The sequence below is a fragment of the Wolffia australiana genome, chromosome 3 (assembly GCF_029677425.1).
Source record: "Wolffia australiana isolate 7733 chromosome 3, ASM2967742v1".
Taxonomy (NCBI): Eukaryota; Viridiplantae; Streptophyta; class Magnoliopsida; order Alismatales; family Araceae; genus Wolffia; species Wolffia australiana.
This window is the reverse complement of record NC_135837.1, coordinates 22,127,227-22,145,000: the sequence shown is the minus strand read 5'-3', so window position 1 is coordinate 22,145,000 and position 17,774 is coordinate 22,127,227. Positions and strand designations below refer to the sequence as shown.

General features: G+C 42.7%; 1 protein-coding gene across 1 annotated transcript; it reads left to right on the top strand.

Annotated features, from left to right (window-relative positions):
- Nucleotides 1-329: 329 nt before the first annotated feature.
- LOC144701316 (peroxidase P7-like) lies at nucleotides 330-2,176 on the top strand. Its single transcript, XM_078573108.1, has 3 exons — nucleotides 330-655; nucleotides 731-922; nucleotides 1,489-2,176. Exons 1-3 carry the CDS (start codon nucleotides 413-415, stop codon nucleotides 2,038-2,040), a joined length of 987 nt encoding a protein of 328 aa, XP_078429234.1. The 5' UTR covers nucleotides 330-412; the 3' UTR covers nucleotides 2,041-2,176.
- Nucleotides 2,177-17,774: the final 15,598 nt, after the last annotated feature.

Sequence of the window (17,774 nt, the reverse complement as noted above, 5' to 3'; positions counted from 1 at the left end):
AAAAATGGTCAGAGTGATTCCAAGAACCAACACGAGAGTAATACAACTATCCCATTAATACACAGCAAAGAGAGTGACACACGGAACGAGCAAGAACACGGCTTCGACTTCCCAAACGTCTGTGCTATCCACGGTGACGGCCACTATTTGTAGTATCTCATTGCTGATAGAGTAAGAGCCCCAAGGGAAGAGAACACTTCCGCATGAGGGAAAAAATGCTTCTATATCGTTGACTTTCTGGTGGTTATCCTGCGTTCCAGCTGTCTGCCGTGTAAAGTTCTCATCTTTCTTCTTCCGGCGGAGCAATTTGAGAGATTCCCGCATCCTCCAGCCGTTCTGCGTTCCCGGAACCTTGAAAACTGTGCCCACCTAACGCGCTTCAGATCACTTGTATTAGTAGACAGGAGTTGCCATGCAAGACACGCATCACATACAGCAGAACAGAATGGGCATTCGCGTCAAGCTCTTCGCGTTCTCTTTCCAAGTTATCCTACTTGTCTGCTCCGCTCAGGCACAGCTCTCCCCCCGCTTCTACTGGAGAAGTTGCCCAAGCTTGGAAAAGATTGTCAAGAACGCCATGGCAGAGGCCGTCCAGAAGGAGACGAGGATCGCAGCGTCTATTCTCCGTCTCCTCTTCCACGACTGCTTCGTCAACGTCTGAGAACTTATACTTTCTCTCTTTTTTGTTATTTCTTCCGTGTTCCTGGACTGATAAGGGAAAATGCATCAGGGCTGCGATGGCTCGCTACTCCTCGACGATACACCGACGTTTGCAGGTGAGAAAAATGCACTGCCGAACGCCAACTCCGTTCGTGGCTTCTCAGTCATCGACAATATCAAAAGCCAAGTAGAAGCTGCTTGCCCCAGGACCGTCTCCTGCGCCGATATCCTTGCTCTCGCAGCCCGCGACGGAACTGTCTTGGTCAGTTCCATCCAACGAACATCATCATCATCAATAACGGCTTTGTCATCCTCAATGTCATCCTAATTGTTGTCATCATCGTCATTATCGTCATTATCATCATCATGCCCCTCATTACCACCATCAGCATTGTCATCATCAAAGTAGTCGTCGCCATCATCATCCTCACCATCATCATTATCATTATCGTTCTCATCATCACCACCATCATCATTATCATTATCGTTCTGAACATCACCACCATCATCATTATCATTATCGTTCTCATCATCACCATCATTATCATTATCGCTCTCATCATCACCACCATCATCATTATCATTATTGTTCTCATCATCACCATCATTATCATTATCGCTCTCATCATCACCACATCATCATTCCCATTATCGTTCTCATCATCGCCATCATCATCATTATCGCTCTCATCATCACCACATCATGTTATCATTATCGTTCTCATCATCACCATCATTATCATTATTGCTCTCATCATCACCACCACCGTCATTATCATTATCGTTCTCATCATCACCACCATCATCATTTCTCGCGTTTCATCACAGGTGGGGGGTCCATCATGGCCAGTGGGCCTCGGGCGGCGAGACGCGAGAACGGCGAGCCTGAGGGGCGCGAACAGCCAAATCCCATCTCCCTTGTCCAATCTCTCCGCCTTAATCTCGGCCTTCGCGGCCAAAGGCCTAAGCGCCAATGACATGACTGCACTAAGCGGCGCCCACACGATAGGTTTCGCCCGCTGCACCACATTCCGCAACCGCATCTACAATGAGACAAACATTAACGCTGCCTTCGCCAGCACCCGCCGCGCAAATTGCGCTGCCTCAGGCGGCGATAATAACCTTGCCCCGCTCGATCTCCATACTCCGAATCGATTCGACAACAAGTACTATAAAAATCTCTTGACGCAGCGCGGACTGCTCCACTCTGACCAGGAGCTCTTCAATGGCGGATCTGAGGACCCGCTGGTCCGCAGGTACAGCAAAAACTACGCCATCTTCGCGCATGATTTTGCTGCTGCAATGGTCAAGATGAGCACCATCAGCCCGCTGACCGGAGCCAATGGAGAGATCCGGATCAACTGCAGGAAGGTCAATTAAGGGCACCACAAGAAGCCGCATAAAGAGTGGGAAATTAAAGTTGGTTGTCTGAAGCTTGCTTTCGTTTTAAGTCGACAGAAGTGTGATACTGTGATACTGTAGTACTGTAATAAAGGGTTTGTGATTCAACTTTACGTGATTACTGTAATAAGAGAAGAGTTGAACTCTTCGTTCGATGAGAGAAACATACGTCCAATCTGGTACTTAGTTGAGGTCTAGCAAAGATATTGAAGAGGAGTCAGCAAACTCGCCACAAGGAGTGGCATGGACGAATAGGAACTTGAATAAAGAGTAGCTAGTAAAATATTGACACGTACCCTTATACTCCTCATGAGAATAGATAATAGGATTAAATATAGGATTAAACATAGAATAGGTTACGCGTAGATACGATCTAACAGCTACCAATCATTTCATTATAGTCGCTATAACTTGTTATAACGGTTACGATTATAATAGAATATTGTTACAATATACAACTAAAATTATATACTGTAAATACGAACCAACATTGTTCATGTTTTTCATGCAATACAAACGATCTTAGTCTTACAGCTGTGTCATCTCTCTCTCTTTTCTTCCTTCATTCTCTTCTTCTCTCTTCTTGTTCTTGAGCGAGGACGAGCGCACTCGTGGTATCAGAGCTAGCGATGGAGACCGAGATGGCACGAGCAAGTTTTTCATCCGCTGTCCTAAAAGGTCTACCAAAGAAGTCAGCCCAACGACTGGAGGATAAGTCCCGGTTGTGATTCCAACAGGAATGATTATCAACCCAAAATTGAACGGTGACAATTACCAGCCGTGGAAAAGCACCATGCTCCCAGTATTGAATATGTATGATTTAATAAAGTTCATCGAAGGTGTTTCACCTCCAATTTCGATTGCAGATTCTCATGGCAATGTGAACGAAATTCCTGAGTTCAAGAAATGGTGGAGGACGGATCAAAAGGTTTTGGGATTTCTACATCAAACTATTTCGAAGTCTGCCCTACCCTAAATCAGCAAAGCAAGATCATCAAAAGAAGCTTTGGAAAAGCTTGAAAATATATTCATTAGATGGAATCAAGTAAGATTGGTGGATGATGTCAAATGTCATCGATGGCGTCGTCCGACGGGTAAATTCACCAAGTGAAAATAAATACGTGGATGCAAATGACCTAGGTAGAGTGTATGTGCAGGGCCGACAAGTTGGAATTCGTCTAGTTCCGAGCTCCGGCGTGGGCGGCCGATGACGATGACAGTGACCTTCTGACCCTGGTCGGAGCAACAACAACGACTACGGCGCCGAACAGAACCATTCCGTAGGGGCTCGCATGTAACAGACGGGCTCGACCTGTACCTAGGAGGATGCTCAAATCGTAGTTTTCTCGATAATTCCTCTCACCTAATCTCTAGCCTGAGCGCAGTGGAGTACAGCCGAAAGTATATTGGAAAACGTAATTTAACAGACGAGCAAGGGAAAGGCATACCTCGTCAGATGTGCCGTTCGTCGTCTGCGTCTTGGTTAATGTTGGAATCGGCACAGGTAGGACGCTGAAGGAGTATGTGCTGTTGGGAAGTGCACGTAGAAAATTCGACTGGCCTCCTCTTTGCGCAGGAGCGGTGTAAGACAGCAGAGACAAAGATGAAGTCGAGTGGAGAACTTACAGCTTGGGGCCGTTGGCAACGATCACTAATTGATGGCCAGGCGATTGGAGCGTGGTAATAGGCATTGGAGGCGGTGCCGGGCAGCGCAACGTCAGGGTACGAACCAGAGCACTAGTGAATGGCTAAGGAGTGGCGAGATGGAGGGTATCACCCAATGTTGACCACGAGTCACAAATCATATTGCAGGCGGTGGCGGATACCAGCTGGGCAGAAGTGGATAGTCGTCGGAGGACAACTCAGGGATATCTAGCAACGCATCAAATGGACCCCGATAGCTTGATGTAGCAGGGGGGGCCACGTCGACAGGGTTACATCCCAGGACTACAAAAACAATTCGTGAGGTCCAATGGGGCGTCACAGTAGACCCGCAGCGGCAGGTTTGACCAACGGATTTCCGCTCAGCAAGATAGAGTCCAGGGCAACCAACGTTGTTCCACGTTCTTCTGCTCAGCAAAAACGGTGTGAAATTAAACAGCCCAAATGTCGATCCGTAGAGGCAGAACGACCGCGCAGGTGTTGACTGAGCGGCCAGAGCGGAAATGCCAAATCAACTTTCGGACGATGTGCAATCGATGTCGGGCAGTTCGTCGTTGCGCAGAGAAAAGAAATGCTGGTCTGGTGCTTAGATACACTGTAATGCAATCAATATTGTCTCACCGTGAGTCGTGCGTGTCCATTGCCGTGTGATCGGGCGAGCCGAATGAAATCGTCTAATCTGTAGATCCACACCAATTGCAGCCACTCCTCGATTCAATGCAAGTGGTGTAAGAATCCGTAGATTCTCAAGAAGCTCCTCAAGAACAAGAAATAAGAACGGAGAAAGAAGAAGAAAGGGAAGTGGGAGAGAGAGAGAGAGAGAGAACGAGAGATAGTTGAAGTGGTCTTTAAATCATTGAAAATCCACAAAAATACATTCATCGACATTGGTTGTTATTTATATTACCATATAGTAGTTATAAGTTTGTTTATTTTGTTTTGATCGTTTAAATCATGTCCGTTATAATGGTTGTAATGGTTAGTTAGTTTGTAATCGTAACCGTCGATTAGTTGGCCTATCTAAGTGAAATCCTAACCGTCTATGTATTATCCTATTCTAGATTGAATGCTACCCGTCTATGTTTAAACTTACATTTAACCCTATCCGTCTATTTCTCTTAACAGAGTATAGGATACATATTCGATTTTTACTACTCTACTCTTTGTTAGAAATCCTATCGGATAGTATCCTCTTGACGTGAAGCCCCTTGCTGACTTGTCTTGCCGAGTTGTTCACTGCTGTCTTCGTATTCTTCTTCTCTATCCTTAACACCCCCCCTCAAGCGAAACGGCGGAGGAACGACGTTGAGCTTGTCCCTGAGAATAGAAAAACGTGCATGAGGGAGAGCTTTTGTGAGTGCATCAGCTACCTGTCCGTCGCTGGGAACGAATCTGATTTGTAAAGATTTCGCAGCAACTTGCTCGCGAACGAAATGAAAATCGATTTCCACGTGCTTTGTCCGGGCATGGAAAACAGGATTAGCAGCAAGATAAGTAGCTCCTATATTATCACACCAAAGAATAGGAGCTGCTGTTGTATTGATGTAAATTTCTTTAAGAAGTGATTGAATCCACAGTACTTCTGCTGCTGCATTTGCCAACGCTTTATACTCAGCCTCCGTACTTGATCTTGCTACGGTTGGCTGCTTTTTAGAGCTCCATGAAATTAGGTTTTTCCTTACATAAACTAGGAATGCACCTGTTGACCATCAATCTAATTGATCTCCAGCCCATTCTGCATCACTGAAGACGTTAATTGTCAAATCCGAATTTTTATGAAACATTGGGCCATGTAAAATCGTTCCTTTTAAATATTTTAATAAATTCTTTAAAAATTTCTAGTCTTCACTCGTTGGTTGATGCATTTTCTGACTAGCTCTACTTACTGCAAATGAAATGTCCGGCCTAGTATCAGTCAAATATTGTAAGGATCCTACTAATCTTCTATACAACGAATGATCAGTAGCACTTTCTTCAGTTAGAGATAACTTTGCAAGACTAGATGGAGTTTTAGCCTCCTTAAGATGTTCCATATTAGATTGTTGTAAAATATGTAAAATGTATTTTGACTGAGAAAGTAAATAACCATTGTCCAGCTTAAGGAATTCTATTCTAAGAAAGTAATGTGCAGGTCCGAGATCTTTTATAGCAAAAACTGATTGTAATTGAGAAATTAAATGCACAATATCTGATGAATGAGGTGATATTACAAGAACATCATCAACATATATAAGGACAAAAATCATATGACTTGCAAGACGTTTAAAGAAAAGAGATGTATCAGTTTTAGATCCAACGAAACTATTATTGTTAAGAAATATAGCTAATTTGGTAAACCATGCTCTGGGTGATTCTTTAAGCCCATATATCGATTTCTTTAGTTTACATACATGATTAGGGAAATCAGGATTTTTAAAGCCTGGAGGTTGTTCCATGTATACTGTTTCGTTTAAATCGCCATGTAAAAATGTGTTGGAAAAGTCTAGCTGATGAATTTTCCAATTGTGACTTACAGCTATTGATAGCAATAACCGAATAGTCGTATGTTTAACCGCAGGACTGAAGGTTTCACTGTAGTCAAAGCCTTCTTGCTGGTTAAACCCCTTGGCTACCAATCTAGCTTTGTATTTTTCTATATCTCCATTTGAATTGTATTTAATTCTGTAGACCCACTTACAACCTATAACATGAATATTTGAATTTCAATGAATGACATCCCATGTATTATTTTTCATTAATGCATGTATCTCATTAGTCATGGCATCCATCCATCTACTACTTTTGGAGGCTGAATTAAAATTGGTTGGCTCATTACTTGCAACAACAACAGATAAGCATTCTGGAATAGGATGTTTTATTACAGAAAATACTAGTCGTTTAGTATTTTGTGAAACAATATTATTTTTATTATTATCCTGTTTATAGATATCTAAAAGACTTTTAGTCTTTAAGATATCTCCTTGTTCAGGAGTATAATCTAGTGTACTAGACATAGATTTTTCCAAATCAGAAGGATGATTTGGATCACAAGTCAGTATCTTAATAGAATTATTAAGATGTTGTTCTTCGTTAATATTATTATCGCTATTTATTAGCTCTAATGAAGGATCATGTAAAATATTTTTGTTATTGTTTTCTACAAAAAAATCAATCGAGTCTACTTTAGCATTATTTTTCCAATCATGATTCGGGTTACTTTTATCTCTTGGATTTGGATCATGAAATGATCCAAGTATCCCTTTATTATCCAGTACATCATGATACATATCCAAAGGAAAAAATTCTTCAAAGAAGACAACATGTCTAGAAATAAAAAATTTACCTGTATGGAGTGACAAGCATCTGTATCCGAGATGAAGAGAGCTATAGCCCAAGAAGACACACCTTTCTGATTTGGAATCTAACTTATTCTGCGCATATGGCTTCAGAAAAGGATAATAGAGACATCCAAAAGTTTTGAGTATAGAATAATCAGGTTTATTTTTGAAACCAATTTCATATGGAGATTTATAGTTCAACACTGAAGTAACTAAATGATTAATAAGAAAAACTGTGGTCACTACTGCTTCATCCCAAAATCTTTTTGGCATTTTAGCATGAGTAAGCAGAGTAAGTGCCGTTTCAACTATATGTCTATGCTTCCTTTCAGCAGTGCCATTTTGTTCAGGGGTATGAGGACACGATACCCTATGAACAATGCCTACTGCTTTTAAATGGTGGTGAAGAGCTTGGTATTCACCACCCCAGTCAGATTGTAAGTATTTTATTTTAGTTGAGAATTGTCTTTCAACTTGATTTTGAAATTGTATAAACGTATTAAACAAGTCACTGTCCTTTTAAGTGGAAAAAGCCAAGAATATTTACTAAAATCATCTACAAAAATAACATAGTATGAATAACATGAGTGAGTAGTGATCGGTGCTGGTCCCCATATATCTGAATGTATAATTTCTAAGACATGGTTAGAAGAATTGTTAGTTGAAAGAAAAGGCAATTTGTGGGATTTGGAAACATTACAAGAGTCACATAAAAGTTTTTGTTTGCAATGAAAGAAAGGAAGTCCATATTTTTGGACAATGGTTTTCAACACTTTAAAATGTGGATGTCCTAATCTAGAGTGCCAATTTTTAAAAGTAGTCTTTTCCCCCAAGTTGGCACAAAATGATGACGGGTTCTCCAGGTAGTATAGCCCATTCCTAGTTGTTCCTCGAAGGAGAATTTGATTGGTTGTTTTGTCCTTCACAAGACAATAAGAAGAGTGAAATTCAACAAAAACATTATTGTCAGTGATTAACCTATGCATAGACAAAAGATTTTTAGTAATTTCAGGTACATGAAGAATATTTTTCAAAAACAAAATTTTATCGCATGTAGTTATTTTTTGAAGAACCAACTGCTAAAATATTCAAACCTGCTCCATTACCTATTTGAATATGATCATTTCCTTGGTATGTTTGAGATGTTAACATGACATTTTGATTGGCAGTGACATGATGTGCTGCCCCGCTGTCGAGGTACCAACCACTATTTTCTGCTGAATAAACTTGTGGCCTTTTATTTGCATTTCCTCCTTGAGAAATTTGCACTCTGCTATTTGAAAATTGAACAAGATCTTGGCAATCTCTGGCTCTATGTCCATATTGTGAACAAATTTGACACCTGGGCTGAAATCTTTGATTTCTTCCTCGTCCTCTGTACTGCCCTCTATTTTGATGAAAATCTTTCTGATAACTATTCCTTTTAGAATTTAATGATCCGTTCTGGCCATTCTGTTTTTGAGAAGCATTTTTCATCAAAGGGAATCCATTTGAATTTCCCTTGTGATGATGTGTAAGATATGCATCATGGGCAACCAAATTTGTACTAATTTGTTCTAAACCCATTCTATCCAGATTAGCATTGATCATAACCACAAAATGAGCATATTCTGTAGGTAATCCGTTCAAAAAGGTATAGATCTTGTTAGGCTCACTTACAGGATATCCAGCTACTTCAAGAGCTTCAACAAGACTTCTGAAATGATGAATGTATTCCTCGATTGTCATCGTTCCTTTTTCAATATTGTAGAATTTTCGATTCAATTCCACAATTCTTGATTGATTTCTGCCAGCAAAAATGTCTTCCAGCTTATCCCACACTTCCTTTGCAGACTTCAATTTAATCGCATGTGGTAGCATTGTTTCTGAAATGGTCGATTGCAAGAACCCTAAAACTTGCTGATCGATTCTCCACCAATTTGCAAATTCAGGATTTTCTATCATATTCCCATTCTGATCTGAAATAGAACATGGAGGTGGTAAACCGTTGATAAATTGATTTAAACCATACCCGTTTATCAATGGAAGAATGATGTTCCACCACATTTGATAGTTATCAGCTCCGAGTTTGATGGAAGTTGCATTGCTTGGTGGAACAACAATTGGAACAGCCCCTGAAAAATTCAACGTCACAGGGGCTATGGCGGTGCCAGAAGTGGGATCTGTGACGATTCTCTCTTCAGCCATGTCAATTGAGGATTGACAATGCAGGTTTTGTCGTCAACGGCGGCTGTGGGACGACGCTCATGCTTCTTCGTTGCAGTCGTTGAGGAGAGCAGAAAATTTCAACAGGAAAATGATCTTGCAGAGTTGAGGGCCAAGTTGACTGCAGAGTTGGTCTACAAACTTGACGGCGAAGACAAAGCCCCCTTCTGGATTATGGTGAAACAGTCTCCAAAGCAGTCGGTCGAAGGCAAGGCCCTTTTTTGGATTCGACGGCGAAGATAAGGCCCCTTCCTCGGTCAGATCGTCTCACACTCTGATACCATGTAAGAATCCATAGATTCTCAAGAAGCTCCTCAAGAACAAGATATAAGAACAGAGAAAGAAGAAGAAAGGGAAGTGGGAGAGAGAGAGAGAGAGAGAGAGAACGAGAGATAGTTGAAGTGGTCTTTAGATCATTGAAAATCCACAAAAATACATTCATCGACATTGGTTGTTATTTATATTACCATATAGTAGTTATAAGTTTGTTTATTTTGTTTTTATCGTTTAAATCATGTCCGTTATAATGGTTGTAATGGTTAGTGATGCGAAACGACGACGGCCGGGATCGAGCGGCGCGTTTCGCGTCACAGGAGAAGATGATGCTATGTGGTGAAATGATGTTCAAAAATAATGCGCGTATGGACGAGCGATACAAGACATCAACAGATAACAGCGTGGATTGGGACGATCACCCTGGAAGAACGATCCGTAGATCAAACTCCCAATGACCCTCGGAATCTACTAGACGTCTAGACGAGAGGGGCATCCAACGGCCCTGTCAAGTTCGGAATTTAAGCGGTCAGAAGACAGTCCGTTTACCTCAAGAAAGCTCCTATTCTCGTCGATGGTGGTTAATCCTATTTCTGGCGATTCTTTCGTGGCGCCGGGGCAGGGGACGCGATAGCGGGAGACGGCACTGCAAGAAGTAATAATACTGGTTTTAAGACGGAGAGGAGACGAGGATTTGACCTTAGGATCGCTGAGTCCGTGGCGTATCGGGGGCGAGCGATGAGTTGACAGGCCGAAAAACCAGTGGAAGCGAAGTGATATCCGACTCGCCCGGGAGGCCGACAGGAGACGATGCGGGGACGTGAGAATTCGTGTCAGGGCGTGGTCACGTCACGGTGCCGCTCTTCGGCGAGTAACTTGACGAGGGCTCAGGCTGGTGCCGGCGCCGAGCAAGGAGCCGGGTGCGCGACCAGTCCACCGGATAGCGGAACCCGTGGGTCAGCGGCCCCGTGGCGCGGGTAGGAGGGTTGCGGCCGCGGGTTCAAGGGGAGCCGCGGGTGGAACCGGTGGAGATCAGGGCGGCCGCACGCGTTGGGGCAGTGGCTCCGCGAGCGCGGTGGCGCGAGGACGACCGTGCGGTGGCGCGAGGACGACGGTGCGGTGGCGCGAGGACGGCTGTTCCGCGAGCGGGGCGGGCGGCCGTGCGGCAAGATCGCGGGCGGCCGTGCGGCAAGATCGCGGGCGGCCGTGCGGCAAGATCGCGGGCGGTCGTGCGGCAAGACCGCGGGCGGCGGCCGGCGCGGACTGCGCGGGATGTTGGCGAGGCTGCGTAGGGGTTTGGCGGGGTTCGGGAAAGATCGTGGACGGGGTGAGGTTGGAGAAGGTCAAGAAGATGGCGGAGCAATGGGTGGGGAATCAAGAAGGTCGGAACTAGGGGGTGGCAGGGGTCAAGGGCGGTGGCGGTGTAGGAGAGGAAGGAGGGGATCGATGGTTGTGAACAAGAAGGGGGTTGGGTTCAAGAAAGCGAGGAGTGGGTGGAAGGTAACCAAGGACTGGGTTGAGGAATGATCAAGCACGATGGAGAAGGTGGTCGTAATGGTAGGATGAGAGAGATGAAGGTGGAGGGGCGAGGTCAAGAACCGGGCGGGGTGGATTCTTGACGAGGTCGCGGGTGTTCCTCCTCGCTGGAGAGAGATATTGATGGCGAGGACGCCAATGCATCAGCCTGGGACACGTCACCGCAGGCAGTCGGGGTCAACACAGACGTTACGGATCCAAAGATGAAGTCAACAGAAGTCAACCCACCTCGGTCAACAGGAGTCAACGAAGAAGTCAACACGCCACAACCGTCCGCCACGTCACCACCGCGCCGCGTCTCCACGCGGCGTCATGACACGACGCCAAAGGCAGATCCACAACTGCCCTTTGGCGTGACGTGATGCACGTTTTCCCTTGCGTCTTATTTTCTAGTTATTTTCTCTTTCCTCCAAGGCCTATATAAGGTCATTTGTTTCAAGAACTCATTAGGCAATCATAATTCAAGAATTGAGTTTTCTTTCTAACTCTTCTTGGAGGATTGCCCTACCCTCATCTTGCCCTAACCTTCCCGTCGCCGCCGTCGTCGTCGTCATCACCGCCGCCGCCGCCGCCGCGCTGCCGCCCGCCGTCGTCATCACCGCGCGCCAGCCGCGGTCACACGCGCCGCGACGCCACGCGCCATGCGGCGCCTCCGCGCGCGCGGCGCTGCGCGCTGTCGCGCGGCGCTCGCGCGCCGCGCTTCGGCGCGCGCGCGCGCTCGCGCGCTCCGCGCTTCGCGCTGCGTGCGCTCGCGGCACTCCGCGCACTCGCGCAGCTGGTGTTCGTCGCGCCGACCCGGCGTCCCGCTTCTGCGTCCACCAGGGCGGACAACGCCGGGCGCCCGTTCCAGTATCACGCCGCCGCCGCCACGAGCAGAATTACCTGCAGCCTCTACACGCACCACGGTGCTGAGGTATACCTGAACCCGTGGTGTCGGCGTGTTCTCCGCTCAGTATTTTCTCGGAAGTTTCCACGCCAGAATTAGACTTGGATTTCCTCTTCTTCTCTCCTTTTCTCGAGTGTTTCTTCGCGACGTGAATTCGAGGTATTGATTTCGGTGCTTAGGCATCGTCGCGGTGGGGGAAGACAGTACTCCCGCCCTCGATAAGGGTCGGAGCTGCACCACCAGATTTCATCGGTTTTAAGTCCGAGAATCGACCGTGATTTCTGTGGATTGTTTTATCCCTTAACCCATTCCTACCCATAGCCTCGTCATCCGCCCTAAATCGTCCATCCCATAGTCGTCCTACGTCAGATATCCCGATGCAGCACAGCGCCTTCGCTCTCTTGAATCTTGAAGGTACCCAGAGTGATCTCAATGGGCACACTCTTGATTCTTGATTGCGACGGCTTCTTGAAATTCTTGACGTACCGGAGTGATCTCGACGGTACGGTTGAACACGCGACGCCCGAAGTGATCTCGACGGATGCTGCGAGGGCTCTACTCTCCGGAGTGATCTCGACGAAGAGGTGGGGCTAGCCAAACCCCCTACGCTACGCTACGATAAGGGGGAAGATCTCTGAAAAGACTTTTCAATTTCAAAAACTTCCAAGTAGTCCCTTGGGCATGCCCTCCCCTTATATAGGGAGGAGGGGTGCCAAGGAGACGTGGGGAGAGGTGGAACCGTCGCAAGACGTGGTTCGACCTCTCCTTACAAAATGAAAATACAAACTGTAAAATAAAGAGAGACGAGGATGGGCCCTACGATATTGGCCCAATCCCATAATTCGAAATACAAAGAAAGACACAGAGAGAAAACATAAATCTTGCGAACCTACCCGGAGTACTTAAACCCCGGGTTGCGGACGTCGGCGCGAGCTGTCCGATGGGGCTGCTGGCGTGTCGTCGTCGGGCGTCCCGCAGATGTCGGTGTCGTCGTCTGGCTGTCGTCATCCGGATGGTCCTCCATCAGTTAGTTAGTTTGTAACCGTAACCGTCGATTAGTTGGCCTATCTAAGTGAAATCCTGATCGTCTATGTATTATCCTATTCTAGATTGAATGCTACCCGTCTATGTTTAAACTTACGTTTAACCCTATCCGTCTATTTCTCTTAACAGAGTATAGGATACATATTCGATTTTTACTACTCTACTCTTTGTTAGAAATCCTATCGGATAGTATCCTCTTGACGTGAAGCCCCTTGCTGACTTGTCTTGCCGAGTTGTTCATTGCTGTCTTCGTATTCTTCTTCTCTATCCTTAACAAGTGGAAATCCTTTGGGTGGGGGGAGGGGGGGAAGGTGTACCATGAAACAACGATGAAGCAAAATTCAATCCGTGAGGCAGCGACACCCTGAAGAGATTTCTGAGCGTCATAGTTTATCCTCTATATTTCTTCTTCTTTCTCTTCCCTTGCTTCTCCTTCTTCTCCTTTCTTCTCTCTTGGGTGAGACCTGTATGAAAATGGTAACTGCAACACAGAAAACCTCCAGATCTAGAAAAGAACGTGGTCCCATCATGGCCTTATATAGGGCCATGATGGGCCCTTGCAAGGAGTCCAGAAAGGGGGCCCAATAAGAGATCCCCCCAACCATTTACAACAAAACAAAGACAACCTTAGATAAAACGACGTGAAATAAAAACGGTACGAATGGATATGAAAACACGGTGACACGAAGGCGTCAGGACAAATAGGGTGCACTGATCGTGATAAACACAAAACTGAAATTATACAAACGAAAACAGATAATTAAAATGCAAACACGTGCGCGGACATGCTCTACCCGGGGTATTTAAACCCAGGCATCTTCACGGACGCTTTGGCATGCTGATCGGGCTGGACACGGACCGGCGGTGATGCTGATGACCACGAAGACTACTCTAATGACATTTTGTCAATGTCGTTTGGGCGCGCTTCATCAGTGGAACTTCAAAGATAATTTACAACATGAAGAAAGGTACATTAACTGCCGATAAATACATAAATCATTTCAAATCTGTAGTAGAATCACTAGAATAGATGGGATACCTAGTTAGTGAGTCGTCTGTCTTTTTTACCTTTTAAAGAGGTCTTGATGATAACTTGCAAATTAACATGATTAATTGATGAATTTTACATTATATTTGTGTGTTTTAATGATCATATTTCTATGTTGTCATATAAAAATGGAGATAAATGACTTACAGTTTGATTTTACTATTATTTCTAATTTTTATCATTTTTTTACATGGTATTTAACCTCATTACATCGAAGAAATATTTTTTGCAGGGCCTTAAATACATGGCTAAAGTTTGGTAAGTGCTTTCCTAATTTTTTTGGAATTTTCCCATATTTTTTTATAATTTTCTGATCATTATTTAGTCAAGAAATGACTTAAGAATTAAAAGAATTGATGTTTATTAATTTATTTAATATTTAAAAAATGAATTTTCTATTAAATAGGTGGCGTCCACGTCATTCGCCCAAAAATTCGGGCGAATGGTTGGAAGCGCCAGAATTTATCAATGATTAGCTCATTGTGGCATCGTGAATCACGACACCATAATGAGCGAATGATTTGCTCAACAGCTAACGTGACACGGGTGGCGAGAAAGGTACCTTTTCATATTTTTTTAATAATAACCTCGTCGGTCAGCTCCGTGCATTAAATGCACATGGCAACCGACACGCGTGCTTGATTCTTCGCACGTGAATCGGTTAGTCGCGTGCATTTAATGCACGCGCAAACCGACACACGTGATTAAATATGCATGCAGCGTCCATTCGCCGCGTGCATTAAATGCATGCAACAATTGACGATGCATATGTCAAACATTGCGGCTTAATTTTCATTTTTTGCTTTTTTTAGAAAAATAAAGAGAAGGGGCGATGTGGCATCATCCTAGCCATATAAAAAGAGCGATCGTTCTCCAATGATTGCGGGTGGTGGACGCGGACAACCACGTGTCAGAACGCGATCAGAGAAGGCAGAAAACGAGAAAAATAATGCCAATTTTTGAAATATTTTGAAGAGAGACAAAAGATCCAACAATGCAGATTAAGCGCTAGTAAAACCTTCATATCTTGAGATCCAGACATCTGATTGGGTTGAAATTCTGAGGGCATGTTTGTCTTTTTCCCCTCTACATTCCCTATGGTTGGATCTTTAAATAGAGTCTAAAAAAGGGCAAAATTCACTTTTTGAAGCTCTCTGCAAGGATTTGGCCAGGAAGGACACAAGAGTTGCTTTGGAAGTCGACAATTCTTGATTCTGCACTCAAATTTGTAAGTTTCTGATTTGTATTTGAACCTTCTTCTTGAACGATTCTAAAACGCCAAGGCATGGGCAAAATGTACATGCCCTAGAAGTGGGTTTGAATGAAATTAGCACTGCATTTTGATTATGATTCAAGATTTGGTTTTTAATCTTTAGTTCTACATCAATTTTGAACATTTTTACAATATTAGATTTTTCATTTAGGGTCGGATTTCATCTTTTCCCCAGATTCTGCTCTCTCTCCCTAGGTTAATTTGTCTAGTTTCTCTCTCTAGATTTAAATTTTTATTCTTTGGAAATTTAATGTAATATATAAAAAACCTAAAAATAATATTTTATTTGACAATTCATTCATCTTGAACTCCAATTTCAAAATCTCTTTCTTGATTATTAAACTGCCAATTTATAATTCATAAAAATTGTCTTAAAATTTTACAATAATTGGGAAATTAATAATCCTAATTAATCTCATCTTATAATTGAAATAATTATATCTTGAGCTTTTTGACCGAAATATCTAAAATCAAAATTAAGTTTTTTTACTTGATTTTGATTAATTAAAAAACATTATTAAGTATAATTAAGGTTTATTAATTGCAAAATTAATTCTACCTTGAATGAATTCATTAAAAATTGGATAACTTCTTGCTTGCTGCCTCCCTGTTGTTCGACCCCTTGCTTGCTCTATATTCTATATTTAGTGATTAAGGGTATTTATAAATTTTATTGTATAAGTCCAATCGTCAAATCAACAACATATTTACACCAATTTTTAGGCTTATCACTTGGATCTGCATATTCCCAATTTGTAGTTAGTATCAATGCAAATCTCTATCATATGAAGTTTGATGAGATTATTGTCAATTTAAAGGCACATGAAACTTTTTTGTTGTTTTAATAAGAGGAGGAAAGAAGTACTTTCCCTCCCATGGCTAACAATATGCAGACTCAAATGAATGTTTTCACTCCAATGGCTAACAATATGCAGACTCAAAGGAATTCACAGCTTCCAACCTTAGAATTCTCAAATCAAGGTTAAGGAAGGGGAAGAAATGAAAGATTTCAACCTAAATGCCAATGTGCTCACAATTTGGACACATAGCAAGGGAATGTCCAGAAATACAAAGAAACTTCAAACACAGCAGATCATTGAATCGAAATCAACAAACCAATGCTCAAGCATTTATTACTACTTCTACAGAAAATCAAGGATTTTATCCTGACAGTGGAGCAACACATCACATTGTTGCAGATCATAATATGTTATCACAACAGAATCTTATCATCAGAATGATCAGCTTCAAGTAGGTAATGGTACAGGTTTGAAAATTTTATCTAGAGGAACATAAAAATATCTACTTCAAACCAAAATTTTATCTGAAAGATATCTTGCGTGTACCAGATATCACCAATAATACGCTAGCTATCCATAAACTTACTACATATAATAGAGTTTTTTGTGAATTTCATGACTTTTATGGTCTTGTGAAGGACAAAACAACCTACCAGACTCTCACCAAAGGGACCGTTAAAGATGGGCCCTACTACTTGGAATCTCTCAAGCCTGACAAGGCTACTTTCATTGGGGGAAAAGTGTCTTCGAATACATGGCATTCCAGATCAAGACGTCCTCACTTTCGTGTTCTGGTTTCTATGATAAATAAATTGAGACTTCCTCTTTAGCAGTTGGATAGAATTCTATATGTGATTATTGCAACATCGCTAAGTCTCATAAATTGCCATTTGTTCAAACAAATCATATCTCCAATAAATATCTTGAAATTATTCATTCTGACCTATGGGGACCCTCTCTATTATGTTTTATGATAACATAATAAATGCATATAAATTTCCCCATACATTTTTTATGTTTTGGTCTTGTTAATTTATAATTTATCATGTTATTATTTGAATTAACCAAATATTTATGCCTTAGCTAGAAATTCCAACTTTTGCACATTATGGTTATTTTTCACCAACTTCATTCACTTCTATGAAGTCAAGAATTTTTATTACTAATGAGTATTTTACTGTTCCAAATGTGGAGAAATTTACAGGAATTAGAAAGTACAATTCTTAGGGAATTGTAGAATTTTTGGGAGCTTAGTGAATATCAAAATGGGCTGAAATGATGAAATGGTACTGTAAGCATTTAAAAGAGAATCAGATGGGCTTGGGCCACGACCTGACCTACCTATTGGATCTTCAAACACTTTAAAAATAATCAAGTTGGAAATTACAAGGTAGAGCTCTCAACCAATGGAGACAAAGATGCAAAATGGAGAGAAAATATAATAGAAAATCCCCAAAGGGGTATTTTAGTAATTATTAAAGTGTATAAATAGCATATTTCTCCCGTTCATTTCCCCTCATTCTGGATGTGCTCTAGCAAGTGGTGATGAACATAGTTTTATCATAAACTAAGCCATCATATACGCATATATATTATCATGAAATGACAAAGAGTTTATGTATTATTGCTAATTATAAGTTTCTTTTGACTAACCCCACTTGATTCTATA

Coding starts and splice junctions, on each gene's coding strand:
- LOC144701316 (XM_078573108.1), top strand. CDS start 413: ATGCAAGACACGCATCACATACAGCAGAACAGAATGGGCATTCGCGTC. Junction 656..730: donor TCCACGACTGCTTCGTCAAC/GTCTGAGAACTT, acceptor AAAATGCATCAG/GGCTGCGATGGCTCGCTACT. Junction 923..1,488: donor CCCGCGACGGAACTGTCTTG/GTCAGTTCCATC, acceptor GTTTCATCACAG/GTGGGGGGTCCATCATGGCC.